Source organism: Vipera berus (genome assembly GCF_964194415.1).
Source record: "Vipera berus genome assembly, chromosome: 6".
NCBI lineage: Eukaryota > Metazoa > Chordata > Lepidosauria > Squamata > Viperidae > Vipera > Vipera berus.
In genome coordinates this window covers 50358522-50373632 of record NC_138208.1, presented here as the reverse complement: position 1 = coordinate 50373632, position 15111 = coordinate 50358522, and the positions used below count along the sequence as shown (strand labels likewise).

The 15111-nt window shown below is 41.0% G+C and overlaps 1 protein-coding gene across 1 annotated transcript in view; it reads right to left on the bottom strand.

Annotated features, from left to right (window-relative positions):
- The window catches only part of TMTC2 (transmembrane O-mannosyltransferase targeting cadherins 2), a 235336-nt gene that overhangs the window by 86740 nt on the left and 133485 nt on the right, over positions 1-15111 (bottom strand). The window contains exon 3 of the mRNA XM_081330298.1: positions 7217-8048. Coding sequence (XP_081186424.1) covers positions 7217-8048 — 832 coding nt within the window. The remainder of the gene's footprint in view (positions 1-7216; positions 8049-15111) is intronic.

Here is a 15111-nt window from a genome sequence, read left to right as displayed (position 1 = left end):
GGTAAGGCTATACTTGGAACACTGCATCCAGTTTTGGTCAACACAATGTAAAAAAGATGTTGAGACTCTAGAACACAGGTCTGCAACACGCGGCTCCAGAGCCGCATGCGGCTCTTTCAGCCGTCTCCTGCGGCTTCCAGTCCTCTGCCATGTGCAGTCCAAAAAAAAAAAGTGGGACTAAAAAAGTTCAACCAATCAATTCAAATATGCAGGTGCATATCTCGCCTTGGCTCCACTCTTCAGTCAAACCCTGTTCTGCGCATGCGCGCATGTATGCGCATGTGCACACATTTTTTGTGGCTCCCAGTTTTTCCTTTTGTGAGGGAACCGGTTCCGAGTGGCTCTTTCATTGTTTCAGGTTGCTGACCCCTGCTCTAGAAAGAGTACAGAGAAGAGCAACAAAGAAGATCAGGGGACTGGAGGCTAAAAAATATAAAGAATGGTTGCTGGAATTGGGTATGGCTAGTTTAATGAAGAGAAGGACTAGGGGTGACACGATAGCAGTGTTCCAATATCTCAGGGGTTGCCAGAAAGAAGAGGGAGTCAAGCTGTTCCCCAAAGCAACTGAGGGCAGGACAAGAAGCAATAGATGGAAACTAATCAAGGAGAGAAGCAACCTAGAACTGAGAAGAAATTTTCTGACAGTTAGAACAATTAATCAGTGGAACAGCCTGCCTCTGTAAATTGTGAATGTTCCAACACTGGAAGTTTTTAAGAAGAGATTGGACAACCATTTTGTCTGAAAGGGTATACAGATCCCTGCCTGAGCAGGGGGTTGGACTAGAAGACCTCCAAGGTAACTTCCAACTATGGTTATGTTATGTCAGGTCAGGTCAGGTTAGGTTAATTCTTCTAGGTGAACTTTGTCTATTTCTCTGATAAGAATATATAACTCAGACAACACCTGCTGGTGGAATTGGCAAAGCTAAAGAGCAACTGGTTAAAAGGTGTATATTTTATTTTTGGAGGGGGATGGTTAACAATTAATAGTTATTTTACAGTGAACAGATATTGATTTGATTGATAGATAATAATTTGTATATTTGAGATATATGTTAATAGAATGTGATATAAAATAGTAATTTAGAAAGTATAGATGAAAAATGTATAGCTATTTGTAGATCCACAAGGGAGGGAACCTGTGTGAGATACAGGTATCAGCATTCAACTAGGGTGGAGGCCATATATTTATTGTTAATTTTATATTTGGTATATGTGCTTTTTTCTTTTCTTTTTTCCTTTTCCCTTTTCTGTGTCTTGTTTGCAATTCTTGTTTGGTAGTTAGTCTTTATTCTGTATTTGTATTTTATTTTTGGGAAAATAAAAAGTTATTAAAATATGGGGGGAAGGTAGACATATCCAAACCAGGCAAAAGTTATCTAGCGTCTTCCAGATATTTTGGCTGACATTTTCAACAATCCTCTGCTTCTGGTTTCACTGAATGGGAAGCAGAAGTTCAAATATTTGGCTATCCTTCAATTAGCAATATTTTAGGGAAAAAAGAATGCAGGTATCAAAGCATAAAACAAAGTAGATAAACTCCCAAGACATTAGTAACAATAGGTACCGTATTAGGATTCCAAATATTAAATGGAAAGCAGGCAACGACATTCAATTCTGCCTTCATTCATGAGCCTTGGAAGCATTCATTCATTCATTCATTCATTCATTCATTCATTCACTCACTCACTCACTCAAGAAAATATTCTGTAATTCAAGGCTAGAACATATTTCCTCTGACTTTTCTCCTGAGATTCAAAACTCCCAGGGTTGGATAAATAGATTAAATGGAATTAGGTGTGCCATGGCATATTATAGGAAAGTATATAAATTGGATAAAGATGATTCACGTAAATGTGCACTCTTCTCTTCCTCCATTTCCCTTTTTGCATTTATATACAGTTCAAAAAATCTTAGAAACCTTAACAAATGTAATAAATCATTTTGCTGTAGCACTGTAGCAAAAAATCTTTAGTCTCCTAAAGGAGTTGCGGCTCAGATATTTATCTTTCTAATTCAGGAACAGAGTGTGCCCTACACAAATCACTATGGCAATAATAGCGAATCTTTGGGCCTACTAAGGCTGCTTCCTCTTATTTAGGATAGAGGAATGGCAGTTTAGTTGGGAACTCTATCTTGAGGTACTTAGACCTCAATAGCAGCATCTAAAGCAGGGGTCTTCAAACTTGGCCCTGGCTGAGGAATTCTGGGAGTTGAAGTCCACAAGTCATAAAAGGGCCAACTTTGAAGACCCCTACTCTAAAGGCTTTCTTTCCAGAATTTAATTAGGTTTCTACTGGGTTTTAAATTGTCATGGTATCATTGTATCTACTAGTTTAATTCTTTTTAAATTTTCATTCTATGTTTGTTCTTTTTTAATTTTATTGTTGTGAGCCGCCCTGAGTCCTTAGGGAGAAGGGCGGCATATAAATTTAAGTAAATAAATAAATAAATAAATAAATGTACCGTATATACTTGAGTATAAGCCGAATTTTTCAGCCCACTTTTTGGGCTGAAAAAATCCACTTCGGCTTATACTCCAGTCAACAAAAAAAAAAGAACTTACCGAGGACTTGCGCGCGGCCGAGCTACTTTGCCTGACGCTGCTGGGGTCGCCCGGGCGCCTCTGCTCGCCCTCAGCAGCACCTGGCCCGGAATCACATGCGAAACAAGCCCGGCAGAGGAGCCGGAGCGGCGAGCAGAGGCGCCCGGCCCAGATCCTGCAAGGCCCGGCCGAGACGCGCCCCCAGCAGCGGAGCTGCTCCGGCTCCTCTGCCGGGCTTGTTTTGCATGTGAGCTACTTTGCCTGACGCTGAGAAGACCCGCTTGGGCACTCGGGTTGGTGTCAGTCTCCGCAGGCCCTTCTCGTTTCCAGGAACGTCAAGCGCGCTTGGCTCCCCACCCCCACGGCAGGGCAGGGCAGGGCAGAGCAGAGACTTGCTCGCCCTTCTGACGGCCCTGAAGAGAAACGAAGGGCTTGCAAACTCCCCGCGAGAAGCTGGGCGAAGCGCGCGGCTGGGCGAGTGTGTGCCTGCGCGCGTATTTACGAAAGAAACGCTCCGAGAGTTCTTCTTTCTCCGCCCCCTTGGGGGGAACTCTAGCGACTGCTGTAGCCGCGCTTCTCTTCTCGGCTCCGAAAATAGGGATTTCTACTCTCTCTCTCTCTCTCTCTCTCCCCTCCCCACCCCGCATTCTCCTGCCTCTTCGATTGCGACAATAAAAGGGCGAAGGGTGCGCTGGTTTCTTCCTCCTTCCTCCCCCCCTCCCCTCCCCTCCCCGATTGTCAGGTGAGGCAGCTGGAGGTCTGGCCGGGAGATTGTAGCCGTTTTGAAACGCCGCGTCTTGAAACGCCCGATCAGCTGATTTTCGGGTGGAAGAGCCGCGGCTTGAATCTGTTTGCATCTGCCTGAATTAGACCGAAACGGCCTGAATTTGACCAGAGTTGCTTTGTAATGGCTGGAGGAACTGCAGAGGAGGTCTTGCCGGGAGATTGTGGCCGTTTTGAAACGCCGCGGCTTGAAACGCCCGATCAGCTGATTTTCGGGGCGGAAAGAGCCACTGCTTGAATCTGCTTGTATTTGTTTGAACTTAACCAGAAACGGCTCGTAATGGCTGGAGGAACTGCGGAGGGAGTGAATGCTCCAGCCTGGAATATTTGGAAAGGCTGGGGGAACCGGATGAACTGCAGCTTAAGCGACTGTTGCCGGAGGAGCCATGGCTTGAAACGCCCCAGTTTTGGGGCAGCGTTTGCTTGTTCCCTCCCTCCCTCCCTCCCTCCCCTCTAAATCCTTCCTTCCTTCCTTCCTTCCTTCCTTCCTTCCTTCCTTCCTTCCTTCCTCCCTCCCTCCCCTTTCCCTCCTCTCTAAATCCTTCCTTCCTTCCTTCCTTCCTTCCTTCCTTCCTTCCTTCCTTCCTTCCTTCCTTCCTTCCCCAGCCCTAATCCGGAAAGTGGAAGGAAAGAAGAGTAAAGGCTGGGCGGAGGAGGAGGGGAAGTTTAAAAAGGGGGCGGCGTTCCCTTTAAAAAGCCGCCCGCCACGCCGCGCTCCCTCGCAGCACTCGCGGCGGCTGGCTTCTTGGCTCCCGGTCTCCCCCAGGCTTCCCGGCTGTGATTGGCGAGCGAGCCTCCCGAGCTCCGGCGGCCGTGACATCAGCAGAAGCGGAGCAAGCAAAAGCGAAGGGGGAAGTCTCCCCTCGTCCCGGGAGACTCTCGCTTCCCCCCACCCCCCACCCCCCACCCTCCCTACATCCCGAGCCTTCCAGATCTTCGCCTGCCTACTCGCGAGCAGGCATGTTTTCCAGCCAATCCGGGCCTGGGAGCAGGGCGCCGGCGGCACGTCCACTTTCCCCGCACTCTCCGTTCAGACGGCGCCCTTTGAGCCTGGAGTGATGCGGACGTCGGAAAAGGGCGCCGGGCGAAAGCAGCGAAGCGGGATCGCCGCGTGCCCCCCACTCCTCCTCCTCCTCCTCCTCTTCTTCTTCTTCCTCCTCCTGGTCGGCTTGACACCCCCATTTCGGCTGCTTCGCAAACTGCTTCCTCCACCCCACCCCACCTCACCCCTCCCCGCAAAAGATGCCGGGGTCGACAGCGTTTTTTCTACCCGGAACAAGCAAACACGCAGGCAACCCTGCACTATTCAGCTCAGTGAAGTCACGCTTGAAACGGCTTGAAACGCCCGATCAGCTGATTTTCGGGGCGGAAAGCGTGCGGTGTTGTTGTGTTTTTTTTCCTCCCCCCGAAAGTGAACGGCAGCTTTCCGTACTAGTGTATTGGCATGTCAAGACACCAGCACAAAGACCAAGGTACAAGGAGCCCTCCTTCAGTCATTATTGAAACATTTGATCAGCCCAACTTCTTCTTCTTATTATTATTATTATTAAATCTGTTTTTTAACCAAGCGTGACTTCACTGAGCTGAATAGATGCCGGGGTCGACAGCGTTTTTTCTACCCGGAACAAGCAAACACGCAGGCAACCCTGCACTATTCAGCTCAGTGAAGTCACGCTTGGTTAAAAAACAGATTTAATAATAATAATAAGAAGAAGAAGAAGAAGAAGAAGTTGGGCTGATCAAATGTTTCAATAATGACTGAAGGAGGGCTCCTTGTACCTTGGTCTTTGTGCTGGTGTCTTGACATGCAAACGCTGCCCCAAAACTGGGGCGTTTCAAGCCATGGCTCCTCCGGCAACAGTCGCTTAAGCTGCAGTTCATCCGGTTCCCCCAGCCTTTCCAAATATTCCAGGCTGGAGCATTCACTCCCTCCGCAGTTCCTCCAGCCATTACGAGCCGTTTCTGGTTAAGTTCAAACAAATACAAGCAGATTCAAGCCGTGGCTCTTTCCGCCCCGAAAATCAGCTGATCGGGCGTTTCAAGCCGCGGCATTTCAAAACGGCCACAATCTCCCGGCAAGACCTCCTCTGCAGTTCCTCCAGCCATTACAAAGCAACTCTGGTCAAATTCAGGCCGTTTCGGTCTAATTCAGGCAGATGCAAACAGATTCAAGCCGCGGCTCTTCCACCCGAAAATCAGCTGATCGGGCGTTTCAAGACGCGGCGTTTCAAAACGGCTACAATCTCCCGGCCAGACCTCCAGCTGCCTCACCTGACAATCGGGGAGGGGAGGGGAGGGGGGGAGGAAGGAGGAAGAAACCAGCGCACCCTTCGCCCTTTTATTGTCGCAATCGAAGAGGCAGGAGAATGCGGGGTGGGGAGGGGAGAGAGAGAGAGAGAGAGAGAGTAGAAATCCCTATTTTCGGAGCCGAGAAGAGAAGCGCGGCTACAGCAGTCGCTAGAGTTCCCCCCAAGGGGGCGGAGAAAGAAGAACTCTCGGAGCGTTTCTTTCGTAAATACGCGCGCAGGCACACACTCGCCCAGCCGCGCGCTTCGCCCAGCTTCTCGCGGGGAGTTTGCAAGCCCTTCGTTTCTCTTCAGGGCCGTCAGAAGGGCGAGCAAGTCTCTGCTCTGCCCTGCCCTGCCCTGCCGTGGGGGTGGGGAGCCAAGCGCGCTTGACGTTCCTGGAAACGAGAAGGGCCTGCGGAGACTGACACCAACCCGAGTGCCCAAGCGGGTCTTCTCAGCGTCAGGCAAAGTAGCTCACATGCAAAACAAGCCCGGCAGAGGAGCCGGAGCAGCTCCGCTGCTGGGGGCGTGTCTCGGCCGGGCCTTGCAGGATCTGGGCCGGGCGCCTCTGCTCCCGCTCCGGCTCCTCTGCCGGGCTTGTTTCGCGTGCGAGCTACTTTGCCGGCCGCTGCTGAGGGAAGATCTCTGGAGAGGAGCATAAGGTGAGCTGCTGCATTTCCCAGCCTCGGCTTATACTCGAGTCACCAACTTTTCCCACTTTTGGGGGGTAAAATTAGGGGTCTCGGCTTATATTCGAGTCGGCTTATACTCAAGTATATACGGTATGTTTTCTTAAAAATGGATAGTTCATTAAAAGACTATATCCAATTTCCAGCATAAAATCTTACTGTAGATTATTTTTGCAGAAACAATAAGTTGAACACACATTTTTTCTGTTTAAGTTGTTTGGTGAAATTCATTAAACTTCTGAAAATTTAGCAGTGTGCCAATTAAATTTGCCAGAATCTACTCGTTTTTCCAGTCACAGAGGCTCCTGCCTCATACCAATGAAACAAAGGCAAATGTGTATTTCACATTTTTCTATTTTCCTTATAGTTTAAATATTAGGCCCTATTTTCCAAATATTTTAACAATACAAAACATAAGACATTTCTTCACGGAAACTGAGAATATTTCAATGTTTCTTCATTTATATTAGACAAATAGCAGTAATTTTTTCCACTGGGGGAAAATTATGCTATTCCAAGAAGGGAAGAAAATTCAGATCATGAATAGAAAGTGATTCATAAATTTAAAAACCTAACCAGTAAATACTTCAAAATTACCTGGGTTTTTTTGTTTTTGTTTCTGTAACCAGTATTCTTACATGAGATATTGCAATACAAAGATTCAGAAACATAAAACATATTAGTAAAACATTTCTGTAGTTTTCAACTTGTTTTCACCCTACATTCAATGAATCCTTTGAATAAGCAATTATTATGTAATTGTATCTCAGCACATTTTTTATTTCCGTACTTTAATTATTTATGATTGTAAATATAGGATTTATGCATTTTCCAAAAAGTACTGGTATAGATAAAAAGATACATAATAAAGTGATCCATTTGTTGCAAACAACCCCAATGGAAAATGTTACCTTTTGCTGGATTTACTTTAATCCCTGATTTATACAGCATCTCTTCATTCTGCCAATCCCCATTCCTGACAAATGTCTTCAGTCCGTAAAAAAAAATTAATGCAGCAGTAGCCAAAAAAATCAAGTTCTTCAGAAAGCGCTTTTGGACTTTGACATAAAGGGCTCTTGTGCCCACAGTGATCAAGAGGCAGAAGCCCATACTAGGTATATACAACACACGCTCTGCTATCACAAAGCCTACATAAAAAAACAAGTTTGTGGCAGGAATAAAAGGAACAATTAATAAAGACAGAGACAAAACCACAATATTCTCCGTTGAGGGGATGTGTGGTTTTTGTGGCAAGCCTTTGTTAATGCCATTTTCTTCTTTAGATGCAAAACTGGACGTCAACTCTTTATATTCTCTATATTCCAGTTCAGATAGGTAGTTGTGACCATTGCCATTAAGTCTGCCATTTGCTATACTTTTCCCATTGCCTTCTTGTCCTATGCTGGAATTTCTCAAACTGGTATAAGTAAGAAGGAGTAGTCCAGCATAAAAGGCCACTGTGTGTAGGTTCCTCCAGTCATTGATTGCTTTGAGAAGAGGCACAGCATCCATGGACCAATCAAAGCTAAGAGTGTCTGGGCACAACAGCAGCCAAAGGTTTTTGGTTGGCAAATAAAAAAAGGTCAGAACTCGTGTTAAAAAACTATCTGAATCAGCTGCTGGGTTGTCAGAGTTGGAAAAGCTAGGAGGTTTGTTCCCCATCCAGTAGAAGCGAAGACCCAGCAATAAAGCTCCCCAGAAGATCAATAAACCAATGCTCAAAAGAAGAGGCAAATTCTTCCTCTGCAAAAGAGAAAAAGAGAAAAAAAGAATTATACTTGCTAATTCTTTGCTAAAACTGTGGGGCTTTTTTAAAAAGATAATTAATCCTAACTTAAGGAAACTTTATAGTTCTGGAAATCATAAATTCTTGGTTCAGACTTTTGAGCTAATATTTTATGTTCTTTTCTGCATGCTTTTACTCTATAGGATTTCTTTCTGCTGCTAAAATTTCATTGTAAAACCAGACAATAACATTTTAATGTCTCCCAAATTTCCTCATTTACTGATCTATTGCAACAGGTCATTATTTCTTTGTGAATTAAATTATTTTGGAAGTAAGTGCAACTTATTATAAAATAGATCATTTGTTCCAACCTGCTTTGCAATGTTGGGACATACTTTATCTGGAGGACATGAACTTTGAAGTATTGTTTCTGGGCTTACTATTTATTATTTTTATGCAAAACTAATTAAATTTGCATTTCCAGTAATATGATTGCAGTGTGCAACATACTGATAATTATTTTCTTTTGCATACAGTTTGAAGATGGAGACTACTTTTACCCTAATTAGTACTTTTTTTTACCTTTTAAAGAAAGTCTGGAGCATCATTAAAATAACAGTTTCAGCTGCACTAAACTATTGTGTAGAATGCAAAATTCAAGAACAAGATCACATTAGTGATTAAAAGTACACTTTAATGCATACTTTTAATTTATTTTTGGTATCCTATAATGTAGTGCATTTTTTTTAAAACTACTCTACAACATTCATGGTAGATAGTGCATATTATTATCGTTCTTGAAATTTGACTTGGAGCACATACTGGATTTTTAAATTGAAAGGTTTCATGATAATCACCAGGGCACTGGCCATAATACAAGATAGTGTGTGAGCCAGAAAGAATATTCAGTAGTGGATATATAATATATATGCATATAGTATAAATAAAAAACATTTTAATTGCATAAGTCCTCCTCTCTTAATTAACAAACTTTGGCAAATTAAATTATTTCAATAAATGGCTGCAAGAAACATTTCATACAATATATACTAAGGTAGAAGTCTATTTTACTACAATATTTCTCTACTGTCATGCTGCTAGAGCACTCAGGACAATTTACAACCTAAAGCAGCAATAAACTATTCAGTAAAAAAAAATAACAGAAGTTTAATTAAAATGCTTACTCTCATTGATATTACATTTATTATTAAGCAATCTTCCTTCTAAATACCAGAAGTTGTTGTAGCTTCTCTATTTTCAGTTTTCCCTAATGCCATGTACATTTGATACATTTTGTGTCACAATGGAAAAACTCTCTTTTCTAGATTTCTCCCAATCTTGTTTTTATTGGGGGTGGTGGGGGTGGTAGGTGTTCCAGATGATGGGATGTAAGGACCAGATGAAGTAAGTGGCAAGTTAGGATGCTGCACAATCTGTGTCCTACTGAGACTTGGACTCAGTGGGACTTTGCGTTTCATTTGAGTGGGACCTGGGGAATAATATTAGGAGCTTCCAGTGTCTCAATAAAGTATTCAAACTCCTTGATATGTGCTGCATGGATTGGGACAGATTTCAGATTTTGAACTACTCTGCACCTCTTCCCCTCTTCCCCCCATTAGCTAATCTGGGCCTCTTTCTGGGAAAGCACCGTGTTGCCCGAACTCTTCTTCTCCAGATACACATTCCATCCAAGTTGTTATAGCAGTAGCACAAACTTCTGGACATGTAGGTGACCTAACAAATTCTGGGTTCAAGAAAGGACTTCAATTTTTACTTCATAAACAGCATATTCTCAATCCTTGACAAGATTCTTTGATATATCTGAAGATAGTAAGAAAGAGGGAAGGGTTCAGAAGTCTAATGGAACTATAAAGCAAGAAACCATATGACCAAAAGATGAATTTTTGAAATGTTCTTCAGATACAGTCATTTTTAGGGAACAACATCAGAGATAGCACTTATTAACTCTTCATACCAACAGCATTTTATTCTTGCACTTTTCTTTCTGGATAAAACCCAGCCAGAGGTGGAGCTTTCTATAATGTTTGGCAGCAGTGATTAGATTATTGTACTATTAAGAGTCCTAATCCATCCCATCTGCCATATGCTTTCATACCCTTATTGAAACCTCTAACCCTTTAATCAGTTATGGTTTTCCTCCAAAAGATTATTTTTTTAAAAAAAAGATGACTGAAGTGCCATTTGTGTTTGCCATGGCTTCCATCAGTAAAATGTCCTACAGGTGTTCCTTACTGCAAAATGTGCAGAACACTATCCTCAACTCCGCTGAATTAATCTCCATAGTAGATTACCCTTTTATTTAACACTTTGTCAGTGCAATGTTCCTATTTATCCAGTAGCACATGATATTTCCAGAAGGCAAGCATGATTTCCTCTGTTTTCCCCATTCCTTGGGTAAGAAAAAAAAGAAAAAGAAAAATATTGTAAAAGCTGCACAAAACAGGCAAATCTTAGAAGCTAAAAAAATCTACCTTTATATTTAATGGTGTTTAGTCCAGCTTTAAATTTTATATATTTTACTACTCCTTCTTCCCCTACTTTAATAAAACATAAGTAAATGTGATATTTGGGCATGTGATTAATTCATTTTGACCCGCTTTTGACAATTCTTCAGATATTTTAGCTTGCATGGAATACAGCATGCAAATGGTTACCAAAAGGGTGAACCATTAGCAGTACATTGCAATTGCCTACAGCAAACACATTTCTGCTTCCTATGCACATTTCGCCTTTTTAATTGTTTATCTACTGACTGAAGTAGCCTATAACCCCTGTCATTAACTGCTCTGAGTTTCATGTATATTCAATATCAGTAATTTGGTTTAAAAATGTGCATGCATAAAATAAGGATAAAAACAAACAACAAATTTTAACATAAACAACATTGCTTAATTTTCCCCACAGCAAATATAATACCAGAGGAAGCGACATTTCAACAACCCAATGCCTAAAGCTTATTGAAATTATTAACTTTACGATCAAATGAGCTGAGAAAAAAATTCAGGTTATAATCTTATTTTTTTAAAACCAGCTTTCTATTTAAGGAGATAAAAATATGTAAAACTATAACAAAAACACAATTTCAGATACTGCTTTTAAAATCATATTCATTCATTTTTAGTATTTGACCTTTAGAAAATTTAAAGCTAAGTGAAACAACTGATGGCAACCATAAAAAAATGAAATAAAACAAGAGTAAAATCTGGAAACATATAGAGGAATAGTAACTTGGTCAGTCAAGTTAACATGAAAAACTGTGCCTACAGCAAATTTAAGTAGGAAAAAACATACAACAACTTTCAATCATGAAAGGCTGAAATGCTATAACTGTTGAAGCTGTAAGCAGTTGGAAAGCATAGGCATATAGGGTAACTTAAAATGAGTAAAAACATAGGTTAATTAAAGGTCTATACTGAGTTATGGGGTTGGAAGCTATATAAGGTGGAAGTTTTAATTTTATTTATTATCAGATTGCTAGAAATGGAATACAAAGAAGAAGAAAATCCTGATGGATTTTAATACTTGAAAACAGAACATACGAGTTGGAGAAAGGGAAAATCTTTGTTTTTACGGTAACTAAACTTAAAATGTGAAATTATGGAAAGCAAAACAGTTCTTTAAGGAGGTGGGTAACTTCCTTATTAAAGAAAGGAAATATATGACAAGGCATTGAGTCTTTTTAAACTACCTTTGCAGTCTCACAATGCCAGCATATAGTGAAAAGCAATTCAGGAAGAAGGAAGTATAGCCACGAAGAATTTGTCCAACTCTACTTTAGACCGGTGATGAATAATGGATAGAGAATTATCTAGGTATAAAGCAGATTCTGCATAGGTAGTTCTCAACTTACAATAGTTTGTTTAGTGACTATTCAAAGTTACAATGACACTGAAAAAAATGTCTTATACAGTTTTTCACATTTCCAACTACTGCTGCATCCCCATGGTCATGTAATCAAAATTGAGACAGTTGGCAACCAACTCATATTTATGATGGTTGCTGTATCCTGGGGTCATCTAAACACCTTTTGCAACCTTCTAACAAGCAAAGGCAATGGGGAAGCTAGATTCACTTAACAATTGTGTAACTAACTTATCAACTGCAATGATTCACTTAACAACTGTGGCCAAGAAAGTAAAAACTCACTTAACAATTGTCTCATTTAGCAACAAAAATTTGGGGCTCAATTGTAGTCATAAACCAAAGAGTACCTGTAGTTAGAAAAGCAATAATATTCAAATGATTATGCCATACCTTTTATTTGTTCTTTCTCTTGCTAAAGTAAAACTAAACCAAGAAGCAGTTTGGTTTCTGTTATGTTTTCAGTTCAGTGAGGCATTGAACGAGGCAGAGCGGTGAACAGCAACACATTTATTCAGTAACAACAGAAGCAGCACTAACTGCTGCTAAACTACTATTTATACGGATTGCCACTAGGTGGCAACCAATAGAATTAAAGCATTAATTCCCATGCAAAAACACAGTTAACAGTCCTGGAGACAAGCAGTCTGGGTTTCAAACAACACAGCCATTAAGCAATCACTCAACTGATTACAGCAATTAAGGTCAATACACTACAGTTTCCAACAGAAAAAGCTATATTAAAACTATAATAAAGACCCATTTTGCAGTGCATTAACTAAAAAGACTTTATGTGAAAAATGTCAGTTAATCCCAAATTAAGCCCTGGGAGACCTAAGCACCTTTAACAATGCAGCAATGGAATATCTTTCAAATGAAATTGGGTTTGTAGTGTAAATGGAAATCACCTGTGAAACTATGAGAAAAAATGATCCAAATATAACTGAATGTCATCCAAGTGGGATAACTTACAGTTATCATCTGAATCAGTATCATCTATATAGATGGTCCTCACTTAACAACTGTTTGTTCAGCAATCATTTATAAAGTTATGATGACACTGAACTAGTGATACTTCGGACCGGTCCTTACAGTTGCAGGCATTGCAGGATCCCTGCATTCATGTAATTGTGAACTGGGCACTTGGCATCCAACTTGCAATTATGATGTTGCAGTGCCCCATAGCCACCTTGATTGCTATTCGTAACTTTCACTGCTAGTTTCCAGTAAGAAAAGATAATGTGGACCCCAAAAGGAGGTGACCCCCCACTGATGGGGATTGCTAGGGTTGTTTTATCTTTGGTCTTTTAATTTTTCTTGGGGTTTTTAGCACTGTATTTCTATTGTTTTTAACTAGGGCAATTGTTTAATCTTTTTTAATGTTTGTATTTGCTATTTTATTCTGCCCTGTGAACCGCCCTGAGTCCTCAGGGAGAAGGGCGGTATATAAATGTTATTAAATTAAATTAAATTAAATTAACAATGGCTTGGAATTCACTTAACAACTGCAACTGGAAATGCTGGAACCATCTTTGCTAAGCAGCATGGCTATGTGACATTGTGTTTTAAGACTGAGTCCCATAGTGATAGAAATATTGGTACCACTGTTAAGTAAGGACTACCAGTAGTTACCCTTTTAGTACTGCTACTATAAATGGCTACTTTAGACTGAATAGATGCTGAAGGGAGTGATAAATATAGGAATTGTCCTTATGAGGGGAAAAAATTAAACGCTTCCAGAAGATGGAATCTTGAGGTCAGGATAAACTATTTAGCTTTGTTCTCCCATTTTTTCCTGGATGTAGCTATTTCCAGTTATTAAGTATTATGTAACCCCAAGCTTTGAATATGCTCAGTTTATACAATCTCATTTTTCCTTTTACAAGAATGACCACATTGTTCTGCAAAAACTGAAAAAGAAAACAAAAACTACCATGAATAGCTTAGGAAAAGCAGTCTATAAGTTTCCTTCATGTATGCCACAACTCTGAAAATATATTTCATTTGGGAGTCTATAGGCAACATGTATATGCATGAATGTCAGCTTATATATATGACAGTGAAAGGAGAATTCCTACTTGTTTAGGTTCTTACAAAGCATTGAGCCCTGAATCCCAAATCTGCATGTGATTTAAGCCCAAACTTATCTGAAGTATGTTGCATTCAACTGAAACAAGACAGAAAGCTACTCTACCACTTAGGCTGCAGACCTAGAAATATTTACTTGGGACGAAGCCCCATTAAAGCAAATATTTATTTATTTATTTTATTTTAATTCCATTTATATCCCGCCCTTCTCCGAAGACTCAGGGCGGCTTACAAGCTTAGCAGTAGCCTTCATTCTATGTATATGCCTGCTTATTAGGGCTTTCACACACACCCCAAGCGGCATTATTACAAAGTCAGCTTAATTGCCCCCAACAATCTGGGTCCTCATTTTACCTACCTCGGAAGGATGGAAGGCTGAGTCAACCTTGAGCCTGGTGGGATGCGAACCTGCACTAATTGCAGGCAGCTGGTGTTACTTAAGGAGGCATTAGCCCACTGCTCCACCAAGGCTCATTTCATTCACCTCAATGAAAATATGAGAAGGTGACCTGCTGTTGTGAAACGGTGCTGAAATTATTTGTAGCACAGAAAGTTGACATCTTATTCTGGAATCTCCCATTCATTTGCCATGCAGTCACTATGGGGCAGCACACGACTTCAGTTTCCCACAGAAAGAAAGAAAAAAATCAATGCTTCAAAACACACTATGCTTCAGGGTTGTTGTTTTTTTCAACATAGAAGTTTTTTCTCCAAGTAAACTTAGATCTATTTTTGTCTCTACAATTTTCCAGGCAGATGAGATGCTGAAATTAGCATCCAGAGAAAAGAATGTATGTGGGATTTTTTAAAATGCATATTTCATTTGAATGCTAAAACCAGAGTTTGATATAAAAAGGATCTGATGATACCCTCACAGTACTTTGAGGGATTTACCAATGTTATGCCTTTATTCTTAGTGTAATTACAATTCCTGTAACAGATTGAGATAGCTATCAATAGTTCTACAAGCCACATTCTAAAACTTTATCTAATGACTTAACAAATTACGTTATTATTCTTATTAATAAAACAATCCAACTTATGGCTTTGAGCAGGGAAACTAGGCTGTATTTTTAAATTGTATAACATATATTATTCAGTTCATGCCTG